Raw genomic sequence first — 12,322 nt, 5'->3', positions numbered from 1 at the left:
CCACATCTGTCATCCTCCCCGTTATGAGGATGTGGCGTCAGCTTACCGCTGTATCCGAGCGCCTACGTACGTACTGGGCTGTAGCTGTGCCCCTCGGAGCTGACCTTGGGTAAGGTGTTAGCAGCTCGCGCCTCTCGTTACTCAATCGCGAATACGTCTATAGCCTCGATTTCTCTTCCGTCCTTACAGAAACATCATGGCTTTCCTCATTCTTGTCATAGGAGACCTCCACATCCCGGATCGGGCGCTCGACATTCCCGCCAAGGTACGCGTGGTGCTTCCAAGGTCGCGCGCATCGCTAACAGCGTCTCTGTATCTGTAGTTCAAGAAGCTCCTCTCTCCCGGAAAGATCAGCCAGACGCTTTGCCTCGGAAACTTGACCGATAAGCACACGTACGAGTACTTGCGATCCGTCTCCCCCGATCTGAAGATCGTGAAAGGCCGCTATGACGTCGAGGCCACTTCCCTGCCATTGACGCAGGTTGTCACCCACGGAAGCCTCCGAATTGGATTTCTAGAGGGCTTCACACTTGTCTCTAATGAGCCTGACCTTCTTCTGGCCGAGGCGAACAAATTAGATGTGGATGTTCTGTGCTGGGGTGGCACTCACCGCTTTGATGCCTTCGAGTATATGGACAAGTTCTTTGTAAATCCTGGAAGTGCGACTGGCGCATTCATAGAGGGGTCAGGGCTGGAGAGCGAAGAGCCAACACCAAGCTTCTGTCTCATGGATGTACGTGCTTTACAAATTGTCCATGTTTGAGTTTGTTTACTGACTACCCTAGGTCCAAGGCATTTCACTCACCCTATACGTCTACCAATTACGAAAGGACGACAAGGGCAATGAGAACGTGGCGGTTGAGAAGGTTACATACACAAAACCAGTTGAACCTTCAGCGGGAGGATCATCATGAAATTCATATAGATAGGGGGAGTTTACATTCAGCGACGTATTCAAGATCAGCAGCAGAATTTATACCCAGTCACATTTTGGAAGACCACGAGATGGGACTTACATATCCAACAAAGCATCAATTGGCAAGACGAACTGCCAAATGTTGACCAATTGGGTCTTGTGTGTGTCCAATAAAGACATTAAAACTGTAAATACAAATATTGGCAAAAATAAACACCATTATTCATCGCTTTGTAGAGGTATCTTGGGCATGTGACCAGTCTGTATGATCCAGCGAAGCAGTATCAGCGCCGACAAGCAACATACTCCTTTTGAATAAACAAGAACAACAAATGACAAGAACGCCCAAATGCTCTACCGAACTCCCGCTATTGCAATATGCATCATTACAGCATCATACTCCTTCGCCTAGATGAGGCTCGCTCCCTAGCTCCAGCGCCATCCTCGGTGTGAACTGCTGAGGAAACACGCCGGGACGGTCGACGGGTAGTGACCTTCTTCTTGATATCGGCAGAAGCTTCTTCGTCATTTTGTGGTGATGAGGGTGTGAATTCATAAACATCAACTTCACTGACACCAGTAGTGTCAGAAGCCGTCTCCTCCTTGACTTCTCCATCTTCGTGTGAGGTTTCGCTGCTGGCAACAATGTCTTGAATCATCATAGAGGTGCGTCTTCCGCCACGCATAGCTATAGGTTTAGGGATCTCAGGAGATGATCCTTTGCCAGCCAGAGGGCTATCGGGAATGCTACCTGGCTCGTTTTCTGTGTTGGCGGCGTTGGTATTGGGCAGATTCTTCCATGACTCTTCAGTACTGCTCTCACGCTTCGTCCGGGTAGTGTCTGGGGCTTGCTCAGCTACACTAGACCTCCGAGCATATTTGCCTTCTCCAGCAACAGCGTCGAGCATCTCCTTGGTGGGTCGCCGCATCTTGTCTCTGAGGTTAGGCTCTGCATAGCTGACTGCGGTCCTATTTCGTCGGCTGGGCCTTGCTGGTTCTCTGCTCGCGTTTACGTCGCCAGGTGGAGGTGTTCCTCCTCGTCCGGGTTCCTGAGATGCGGCAGTATCTGGTGAGTTGGGAGAGAGAAGTGCTGGGTCTGTGAAAGGTGTTGTGAGTCCGCATGTGACCTCCACAACCTCAGGGGCCGTAGGAGGCTGGAGTACAGTTTCGATAGTGATAGGGACCAAGGTCTTGGACCTGGACTTGGGTCGCTCCTGGGAAGCCTTTGATCTCATGAGATCCGCCTTGGCTGCAGCGACTTCATCGGTCACAACTGGTTTGGAACTCTTTTTTGGCGAGGTCAAATCGTCGTTGGTGCTCTTGGCTGCAAGGGGCTTCCTTGTGCCCGTCGCACTCGCCTTTTCACGAGCGTCCTTTCTCATGTTGCTTAGTTCTGTCAATGTTCGGCCTCCAGCCTTCTCACGTATTGAAGGCTTGTCAATAGTGTTTCGTGGGGGCTCGTTTTCGTTGTTCACCCTCTGAGATCTGCTCGTGACCATATCATCTCGAGCGGCGAGCTTTCGCTTTGACCCAACCTTGACTGGCTGGGGTTGAGGTACTGGGGTATCATCGATAATTTCTTGTACATTGGTCTCGATTGAACTGGTTGCTAAGGGCTTTGCCTTGAATGGCTCCGGTTCCTTAGGTTTGGTGGCCTTTGGGTGTGGCTTCTTTTCGGGCGAAGGTGGTCTCGGTAAGGTCTTGGTAGTCTGAGGTGATGTGAGCTTTTCGGGTGGCGCGAGTTTCCTTGTGGGACTTTGTTGTACGGGTGCTGGTGTAGGTGTCGGTGAAGGGCGTGAGTGTGTGGGCGAGTCAACCTTGACAGGCTCCTCTTCCTCCTCGATGAAATGGGAGACGGGAGGAGGTCCAATTTCTGGTGACTGAGATGTGTCGGCCATGTCATCGTTGTCGGCCTCTGACCGAAGTGCTAGGATTTGTTCTTGGCTGCGTCTTGTTAGAGAACTTCTGTCTATGTTGATCGAATGACTCACTTCATGGACTGTCTCGGGTACGACTTGGTTTCTGAAATATGTCCCAGTTCCTCAATTTCACGGGCCATATCTCTAAGGCGTCGCTGTGAAGGACTGGGTCGAGCTGAGCTGAAGCTTACCCTGGGCTTTGTTGACTTTCTTGGTCGTGGAGAGTGTCGCTTCATAGGCGGCTCAAGACCAAGACCAGCAAGAAGGGTACCCCATTCTGTGAGTTGGGATTCGAGTTTTGCCTTGATAGCAAGTGCATGATCAGCAATTCGTCGAGTGTCGTTATCTTCGAGCTCTTTCTCTAGCTCTATGATACGGCCTCTGAGCTCCAGGTTCTCTGATAGCATACAGGCGCAGTCATTCTCGAGTTCTCGGATGCGAAGGGCACGTATGTTGTTTGATTTTGCAAGATCGCGGTTCTGACGTAGGAGTTTCTTTCGAACTAGATCACAAGACATGGTCAGTTCGCGTCATGTTACTCACAGGAGTTCTAGATGTTGGAACATACGCGTTTCGAGACTGTCCGTAGACACGGGGGGTTCGTTCAGTCTAGCCATAGCTCATAATGCGATGGATCGTGACAATGTGAGCAGAGGCTTCCTGTGGAGTTAGTAGGGACGTTGCTGATATGCTCTCGCACAAGTCACAGAGTGTTGTTGGATGTCGGTCTGAAAAAGGGAATTTTTGGTTGCATCTATTTACTCTCGTAACTGTTTTTTGTCATAGCGCTTGGTTGCCGGTTGCCCCAGTGACGGAACACCCCACGGTGAACCCCACCATCGTTGGACGGAAACGCAGTGTTGGGCTTTACTGCTAAAGACGTCGCGAATTATTCCAAGTTTGGTGACACGCCATAAATACGACCATGTCTTATCCAACGCGACCGATCTCCTCGCATATGCGCGCACCGAGCGCGTCGGCTTCATCGAGTGGACAGTCACCGGCATTATTAGCGCGAATCGAAGAGAAAAAGGCCGAACTCGAAAACCTCAAAGAGCTTCGAGAGCTCAGCGCAGCGGTCGCAACACAAATGGAAGCTTTGGAACAGAAAATCTCAACCCTATCCGACGGAACAGAAGGTAATGATCCTATGTGAAGCTATCTAGTGCTTAGACTGACTCCCTGCAGCAATTGCAGCCGTTGTTGGAAACTGGCATAATGTGCTACGTGCCATCAACATGGCTTCTTGTAGGTTATCAAAAGTTTAAGACTGTTGGTCTTGTCTAATTTTCCGATAGCCAAATTGGCCAAGACGGCAGCTGATCCTACAAACGTATCGGAAGATTCGACAGGGCCTCTGCCACAAACTCTAGTACGAATTCCAACCGAGCATGCACCAGCTCTTCAAGCCCAGGCAGAAGCTGCAGAAGCTGCAGAAGCCGCAGCCGAAGAAGAAGAGTCATGAACAAACTTTATCATGAGGGAAAAACTACGAAGCCGACATATCATCTGGCAGTCTGTAAGGTGCCTTGCGATTCATGCGTGCTTCTATGGGTAAACGCTATATGCAACATCTATTTGATAGACATCGCAAGCTTTTTGCCATCTCCACGAAATATCGGCATTCTTGAGCCAGGCAGCAGCAATCACTTGCAGTTCCCAAATATCCTCAGCACAGTGTTCTGCTATCACGCTCCCATTGTGCCTCGAATGCCGCCCGGGATCTATAGAACATCTGAACTCATGTCTGGGAGGGGGCTTCCGGATAAATGAGTTTTCAGCATGAAGAATAAGATTGACATGCAGAAATCAGGCTTGTTCTCAGAAGACACCTAGGTTTCCCGTCTCCGGCTATAAGTTCCCAACCCAAAGGCATCAGGATGCTGGGGGGGCTTGGGGTGGTCCTTGAAGGGGGGCATCGGCGTTGACTGATCCCCTGTTTGGCTGAAAAGAGGCAACAAAAGTTTCGATTCGAGGACGATCTGGTGGAGCTATCGCAGGCTGAACGAGAATTCGAGCGTGTTTAGCTATGATTCCCTCGCCAGGTCCTACAGGCTTAGTAGCTACCTAACTTCGTTGATAGAGTTCTTATTGGTATGGAGCGACGATATAGGTGGCTATGTACTTTATGTCCTCTTCCATGGCTGATTTCTCAACCCTCCTCCGGACTTTCTAGTAAGGACAAAGAAAATTCACGTAATATTGGGAGTTTACTGGCTTAATTTGAGCCCTCGGGTGAAACTTTTACAGCAATCATCATGATACAAAGTATAATTGTGGATATCTACTGGTGATTGTGATTTGGAACTGCATATGCAGTAGAAGTGGATCTCATTAACTCAACCCTAGGCAACGAGATGAAAGCCCAAGAATACTCCGTACATACAGAGTACAGACAGTAATGGTCTGGCACGCGGCAGGCTTGATAGTGACTTCGAGATTCCAAAGACTTGAGAAAGTTTAGATGTTGGCTGTTCTAATCACCGGGTTTACCTATATTTAACTGTCTAATAGGCTAGACGCAGTACCGAGATGATAATTCTATTTAGACACATCTGGAGCTGAAGTGATTAGTTATAACCCACCTGGAACTTAATGTACGTATGAGCTGCACAGTGGGACTCCCGCTCTGGGGCGGTCATCTTATAAGTCGACCAATGAGACGCAACTTTGAGTTCATGGAGACAAAAGCCGTTGAAATTGTGAAATGATAGACATGACTCGACAATTGATTTATGAAGGTTACAGTTATGGATAGAGTTCAGATGGCGTTTGGCTGTTGGATTTGTAACAACAAAGAGATTCAAGGTGTTCGAAATGCCTGATGGAGGTAATAATATAATAGAAGGCACAGCCTGTAACTGCGAAAGACTGTAGTAGGTAGGTAGGTAGGGTGACAATATGCAGGTTTGCGGTTGCCGTGGCTCTCATTGTTGTTTGTTTTTATTGACGTTGCCCAACTTACAAGCTTTCTTCCCCTCGCCTCCCCATCATCAACATCAGCATCTCATCATCTCTCTCCGTTCACCATTGCTAGATATTTTGGTCGTTTCGGTTTCATCGATTTTGATCACATCCATCACATCACATTGGCCTCTGCATTTATCACACTCAGACAAGGCCCCGCTGTTGGCCGTCGCTTTGATACTATTATCCCTGCTCCTCGTGAAATTGCGCTCAGGTCCCTGGCTAATATTCCCTGGAATTTGAACTACGACACGTCTGGTGGCGCTCCAATCTCTAATCATTGTCTCTCAAGAGCCTCTCACAGCTCAGCCCTGGCTTTCTAGCCTCGCTGTTAGCCTAGGGGTCTCCCTCGGCTCCATCGAGAACTCCGTCCAAGAGGCTCATTGTTCAGAGGCCTTCCACATCCATATCCGCATCCATGGCTACTATCATGGGTCATCAACCCCAAGCCCACCGTGCCACTAACGAGACCCTGGTCTCTCCAAGGCCCGAGGCCAGCCAGGATGTTAATTTCATCGAGCCCAATTCTGATACACGTCCCTCTTCGATCCCCTCTCCCTCTCCGTCATCTCGAGGGATTCTTCAAGAGCTTTCAGCTGATCATATTCATAACAAGAGTCTTGCTTGGAACTCATCTCGAAGGGAGAACAACCAAAACCAGAAATTGTACTTGAAGACCGGTCCTATCAATCTGCCAACAAAGACAATCACACCTCGAGGGCCACGGCGCTCACTCGTTGATTCCGACAGCTTCGAACTCCTCGATGCGGTTCCTGAAGAATCAATTGAATCCAGTGACTCTGATATTGCGCCCAGTGGGCCTTCAGCTTTAACTTCACACAAGCTACCTTCTCCAGGTTCGTTTCTTGCGTCTTTCATCATCACTCCAAGTCACAGCTTGTTAATTTCCTGTGCCATTGTTGTGCAATCTGCTAACACAGCCCACAAAGGAACCACAGTCTATTCACACCCGTTGTTGGATGCAGAGCCTCAAATTGGGCACAACTTAGAGAGTCATCTAGCAGGTCAGTTTGAATGGCTCGTGGCGTTTCCAGTGCCAGCAAGTACCTCCAAGGACCATGGCTCTTCGGACGACAGTGAGAACGATCGCCACGACGTCGAGTTAGCGGTTCATGGCTGCACTTTGCTGTCACGACGTCCGGGCCCCGCCGGCAATTCCAAAGCTGACGTCTTCAATCTTCTAGCCACACCGTTGATTGCTGAGGAGTATCTGGCTTTGGGATTTGATCCTTCTCAAGTTAAGATGGCACTGCCTCCGCCTCCAGCATATGAGCTTCATCAGAATGTCCCACTTAAGATTCCCGAGGTCGTCGAGACGGTAGAGCCTGTTTCGCCTTCTCTTACTTTGATTAGTGAGAGAGGCAGCAGTTACGCAGGTTCTTCTAGGACCGGATCCTTCTCGGTGCCCCGAATCGAGGACTCTTTCGAGGAACTTGATAAACTTGAGGATGAGCTCGAAGCCATCAAGGCTTTCACCCAGCCACAACGCATTCCTGTGCCTGAGAATACTGTACCCAGTAACAAGCATCTCGAACCACCCTCCACGGGTAAGAAGCCGACCGTTTCGAAGAGGGCATCAGTCATCGGCATTTCTTCCACAGTCCGCATCAAACAGACTGAAAGACCACAGCTTCCTCTTCGACGATCAACCTCTCTGGTATTTAGAGACAAGAAGCAGGACGACTCCGACATCATCCGGAATTTAAAACCACAGACTGCTGCACGCGGAAAGCTGACCAACTCTCACCCCGCACCGTTGAAGGCGCCTGTCAAGTCTACAAAGCCTCCTACTGTCCCCAAGTTTGAGCTTCCTGGTGAGGCTGTTTCTCGACGCCTGAAGGAACAGCGCGAGGCTCGTCGAGCCCAACAGGCTGAGGCTCAGAAAGCTTATGCGCCTCCTCCGAGACCAAAGTCTAGCAAACCACTTACCAAGCCGAACTTCGAGCTTCCAGGAGAGGCGATCTCTCGCCGTAAGCGTGAGGAGCGTGAGGCCCGGCTCAAAGCACAAGAAGAAGAGGAACAACAGAAACGGGAGTTCAAAGCGAGGCCTGTGCGTCATAGTTTAATGCCGGGTAGCATTCCGCGAGAAACGATTACCAGTCTTGCTCGACAAGGCAAGCTCCCGCAAGGCGAGGCAACTAAGACATCAGCCTCAACTAAATTAAAGCGGATGTCAATGCAGGGCCCACGACCACCCACCATGTCAGAGGCTCCGGCTACCCAGAGTCGAGGTCGCCTTTCCACTGCAACATCACGAGAAGATCTTAGCCGGGCTACCTCAACTTCTACAGGAAGCGGCGGTGGAAAGCGAACTACACTCACTGCAGAAGAGGCTTATCAACTGAGACTTCGTGGGAAGGAGATTTTCCAGCGAGACAACACAAGCTTCACACGAGACAGAGAGCGTGAGAGGCGCGAACGTGAAGAAGCAACACGCCTTGCTCGTGAGCAGGCTGCGGAGCGCTCTAGAATTGCGAGCCGGGAATGGGCAGAGAAGAAACGACGTAAGGAGTTGGCCATGCTGGAGTCCCTTAAGGGACACTGATCGCTTCAAAGACAGGCAAGTGCTTGGTCTCACATTTTGCAAAGGCCTTTCCTCGTGGAGTAGAGGCATTTCATTCCCCCTAATCTACTTGCCTTAAGCCTGGAGTTTGGAAGGCTTGGAGTTATAGCACTGGTTATGTGCACTTTTGTTTTTGCGATATTGTTGCTTCGAAGGTTTCTATCTCTAGGCGTTTGTCCGTTGGTTTCGAAGGACATTGGTGTACCAGAGAACATTCACGCAGCCAGAGACTGTACCGCTGTGTGCTGCTGCAAAACTTAGTTTCAGAGACTATCATCAGATCATAAAATTCCAGAATTGTCTTACATGTCTTTTCGTGTCCCTCATCCAAAGAGTGCCATAGAATGGTTAGTATTGGCTTAATGGGCGTTGGCATCCATACAAGAACTGAGAGACCGGCCACTCGAGGTATCTGTCGACCAGGATTGGCACCAGGGAAGCTCACTTTCATCTCTGTAACAAGCCTTGCTTTTCTCTCAAATGCCTCAATAAAGGCTCAGGTTACTTCTCTGCGACGCCCATGTCAACGATGTACGGTTCTAAATCCATACACTGTGTACTCAAACAAAGAGACAAGAGGTATTGAAATGTAGATGATAGGCAATTTGGGGTTCAGAATTGGCGTCACTTGCATCATGCCGTTAACAACTGATCATACAAATACTGTTACATAACGTTTCGTCAATTCGCTTGCTATATACCTCTATAAATCCACGTTGCAACATTGTTCAACCGGTGACTTCTAGAAGACCACACCAAACCCCCCTTACACAACTCAACTGACACACCATCCCCACCACTCTTCAACTTGGACATAAACTTTTTTACACTTCCTCTTGACCCTAAATATTACCAGGCGAATAATAATTGCCCTTTCAATCATCCCAGACAGAGGGCAAGATAACTCCATCGTTCCTCATATGTACAGATTCCACCTCATGATGTAAGCATATTCCAAGGGTTACCACCCTGTCATTGGTGCCCTTTGAAGCGAGATAGGAAGAAAGAAACAAGAACCAGAAATGCTCCGTTTTGAAGATGTGGTAGCCAAAAAGGAAAAGGTTCCCCTAGCGGGACGCAGGGGATCCGGAAAAAGTGAGTGATTAAGTTGCAACCTATTTAACATAGGTGACTGATGAAATAAAGGAGAAGCCGGAAGTGTGAAACGCCGTTCGAGTGCATATTCCACCTCCTAGCGAGAGTTATCGAAAGGCGTGGGTATCTTTCTAGAGACATAGGAAAAGTCGTGGTGACCGAATTAGGTAGCACGGCGGATCAAGTGAGAGTTTAAAAGTTTTGTGAAATGCCCGCGCTCTGCTGTGGGTAGTGAGAAGGGTTCTCAATGCGTGTGTTTCGTCGTGCCGGGTTATCGCGAATGACTGCCTGTTGTGGCCCGTTGTCGCTATAAGGGTTCTGTGAGTATTGGTCGTAGTACCCGTTACCAGAGCCATATGGTACTCCCATGGGGTCCGAAGCATCGGATCGGCCAGCAGCACTGTAAGAGGAGGAAGCGTTGGATGGTCCACGATGCACATCTGCGCCTCGGTTGTTGGCAGCAGAAGGGCCCATTGCTCCGAGAATTTCGCCCTCTGGCGAGTGTGAGCCGTCCATAAGAGGCTCGCCAGAGCGACCGTCTGACATGTTGCCTCGAGTAGGCGAAGTAATATCTGAGTAGGCTCCAGTGACACCACCAGATAGAGTAGTAGAAGCCTTGCGACCAGTAGAGCCAAGAGTAGTGTTGCCCCAGCCGCGGTACCCAGAAGAGCCATCTTCCCTCATCTCATAGCCACCATCTGCCATTCCAACTGCAGGGATCGTGGGGTCAGCGTTGGGGTTGTAAGCATAATCCTCGACTTCCTTTCGTCGCTCCTCTTCGGCTTGTCGTCGAGTTTTGCGCTTCTTCCACCAGAAGAGACCCAGGAGCGCAAGGATGGCAATCGCAGCGATTGGCACAGCAACACCGATAGCAACTTTGCTCTTCTGGCTCAAACCACCACCTCCATTTCCGCTGCCACTACCACCGATGGCGTCAGCATCGTCGGTACTGGTGGCGGAAGCGGAGGCTTCGGTAGCGGTAACTCTCTGTGTACGAATCGCGGTAACCAAAACAATGCTCGTTTCGGGTCCCTGGCTCCCCGTTACGGTGACAATAGTCGACAAAACCTCAGATGTGGTGATTTCAGTGGCAGATGCCTCGCTTTCTTCCGTAGTGCTCTGTCGATCATTGCTTTCATCGGTTGAGGATGCGTCTGCTGCCTCTGTAGTTGGTTTTGCTTGAGTTGACTTGCTGGAGCTCGTCGGTGAGGGCGAGGGGTCGGAAGAAGGCGATGCATTATCAGATGTTGGCGCAGGTGCAGCTGTTTCAGAGGCACTGGCGTTATCGGATGCTTGGCTCGCATCATTAGTCGCTGGTTGTGTTTCGTCGGCAGATGGGCTCGGCTGCGTGGCCGAAGGACTGTTGTTTGAAGCTGGGTTCGAAGTTGCGGGTTGTGCTGGTGATGAGTTCTCAGCAGGAGACGAAGGTTGGTTGGCGTTGCTGTTATTGTCGACAGAGGATGGGTTAGGGGCCGACGCCCCTGTGGGCTGAGTGCCTTGACCCGGCGTGGACATGGCTAAGTCTAGCGGGCTCACGACGGGGAGTTGTCTATGATCGAGAATCATGTTAGCGACCAGGTAAGACTCGCATTGAGAATTGAGGGTATTCAGTATTTGGTCAAGAATAGTGAGAACATGTAGCAAGGGAGGTGGTGCAGCAACGAATCAAGACAGTCAACACAAGGGAGTCGTTGATGGAATAGACGTGACAAGGTCGGAATGATGGGAGACAATATTGGCGACGAGTTTCATCCAAACTGGGACCTCAAATTGACTTGTATGGGGATCGTCGAGGGATAATTGGATTGAAGGATTGATAGTGAAAAACGAGCGAGCAACAGGTACAATTGCATCGGGATGGATGCAATGTATCGTGACACGGCGTACCTTTGGAACTGTTGACCGACCGTCGATCCGTTTGAGAATTAAGGAGTAACGAGGTAATTCGCAAGGACGCGTCGAGATTGATTAAGCGATATTTAAAAATTGACCTGCTGATGTATGAGAAGAAGTGAAATAGAGGAGAAGCGAAGATTAAGATGAAAGACGAGAATGAGGTTGGCTAACTAGAACTGGGCTGAGCTGGGCTGGGTTGGGTGAGTGATTGGATTTGGAAGGTCGGGGGGTGAGACTTGAGACAGAAAACATAGACGACACGGACAGCAAAGAGCCCAACTGAAGCGTACTAGCGGCCGCTGGAGGTCAGTTCGGGGTGGAGGCTTTTACTGGGTCGGCCACTGACCGGGACCTGAACCTGGGGCCATGAACCTAAACTTCCAGGGCTGGGCCTGAGCTAAAGATCCAGTTCTTTTTTCGCCTTCTTCCAAGGCTCTTGTGAACGGGCTTGGGACTGGATTTGACGTAACGTAACAAGAGTACCTTAGGGTAACGTACGTACCTAACAGAGTTTGTGCCGGCTACCTATATGTACACACAAACTTAATTGAGTAGGAACTCGGCTCAACTCAACTTCAACTGTGCATCGACCGTTGGTTTAGCCTAAAGAAATATATTTCTCACTGTTGAGAACGGCGACTAAAAATAAAGGAAAGACGGGTGCCGGTTTGCTTTCGGGAGGCGTATACGCTATCCAGGTCCACTCGCTTTGACACAAGAAGAGTCAAGATCAACAAACAAAAGACAAAACGTATTGTACGTGTGTAAAATGAAAGAGAGAGAGAGAGAGAGAGAGAGAGAGAGAGAGAGAGAGAGAGAGAGAGAGAGAGCAGAGAAGAGAGAGAGAAGAGAAGACGACGAGAGAGAGTAGTACGACGTACGTACGTACGTACGTACGTACGTACGTACGTACGTACGTACGTACGTACGTACGTACGTACGTAC

At 49.8% G+C, this 12,322-nt stretch overlaps 5 protein-coding genes across 5 annotated transcripts; 3 read left to right on the top strand and 2 right to left on the bottom strand.

Moving 5' to 3' along the window:
• Nucleotides 1-196: 196 nt before the first annotated feature.
• On the top strand, nucleotides 197-914 carry FPRO_00360 (putative VPS29-involved in vacuolar protein sorting; the record flags this gene model as incomplete). The annotated part of the gene is made up of 3 exons (XM_031225477.1): nucleotides 197-265; nucleotides 323-733; nucleotides 786-914. The coding sequence occupies 3 exons, from the start codon at nucleotides 197-199 to the stop codon at nucleotides 912-914; spliced, it is 609 nt and encodes a 202-aa protein (XP_031076110.1).
• A 388-nt stretch (nucleotides 915-1,302) lies between these two features.
• Nucleotides 1,303-3,452, bottom strand: FPRO_00361 (uncharacterized protein; the record flags this gene model as incomplete). The annotated part of the gene is made up of 3 exons (XM_031225476.1): nucleotides 1,303-2,860; nucleotides 2,908-3,337; nucleotides 3,404-3,452. The coding sequence occupies 3 exons, from the start codon at nucleotides 3,450-3,452 to the stop codon at nucleotides 1,303-1,305; spliced, it is 2,037 nt and encodes a 678-aa protein (XP_031076109.1).
• A 308-nt stretch (nucleotides 3,453-3,760) lies between these two features.
• FPRO_00362 (uncharacterized protein) lies at nucleotides 3,761-4,300 on the top strand (the record flags this gene model as incomplete). Its single annotated transcript, XM_031225475.1, has 3 exons — nucleotides 3,761-3,974; nucleotides 4,024-4,083; nucleotides 4,134-4,300. The coding sequence occupies 3 exons, from the start codon at nucleotides 3,761-3,763 to the stop codon at nucleotides 4,298-4,300; spliced, it is 441 nt and encodes a 146-aa protein (XP_031076108.1).
• A 1,932-nt stretch (nucleotides 4,301-6,232) lies between these two features.
• Nucleotides 6,233-8,368, top strand: FPRO_00363 (uncharacterized protein; the record flags this gene model as incomplete). Its single annotated transcript, XM_031225474.1, has 3 exons — nucleotides 6,233-6,659; nucleotides 6,753-6,827; nucleotides 7,008-8,368. 3 exons carry the CDS (start codon nucleotides 6,233-6,235, stop codon nucleotides 8,366-8,368), a joined length of 1,863 nt encoding a protein of 620 aa, XP_031076107.1.
• Nucleotides 8,369-9,673: 1,305 nt separating this feature from the next.
• On the bottom strand, nucleotides 9,674-10,996 carry FPRO_00364 (uncharacterized protein; the record flags this gene model as incomplete). The annotated part of the gene is made up of 1 exon (XM_031225473.1): nucleotides 9,674-10,996. The coding sequence occupies one exon, from the start codon at nucleotides 10,994-10,996 to the stop codon at nucleotides 9,674-9,676; it is 1,323 nt and encodes a 440-aa protein (XP_031076106.1).
• Between the last annotated feature and the right edge of the window lie 1,326 nt (nucleotides 10,997-12,322).

This window comes from Fusarium proliferatum, assembly GCF_900067095.1.
Source record: "Fusarium proliferatum ET1 genome assembly, contig: FPRO_scaffold001, whole genome shotgun sequence".
Taxonomy (NCBI): domain Eukaryota; kingdom Fungi; phylum Ascomycota; class Sordariomycetes; order Hypocreales; family Nectriaceae; genus Fusarium; species Fusarium proliferatum.
This window is presented reverse-complemented; position numbering and strand designations above follow the sequence as displayed.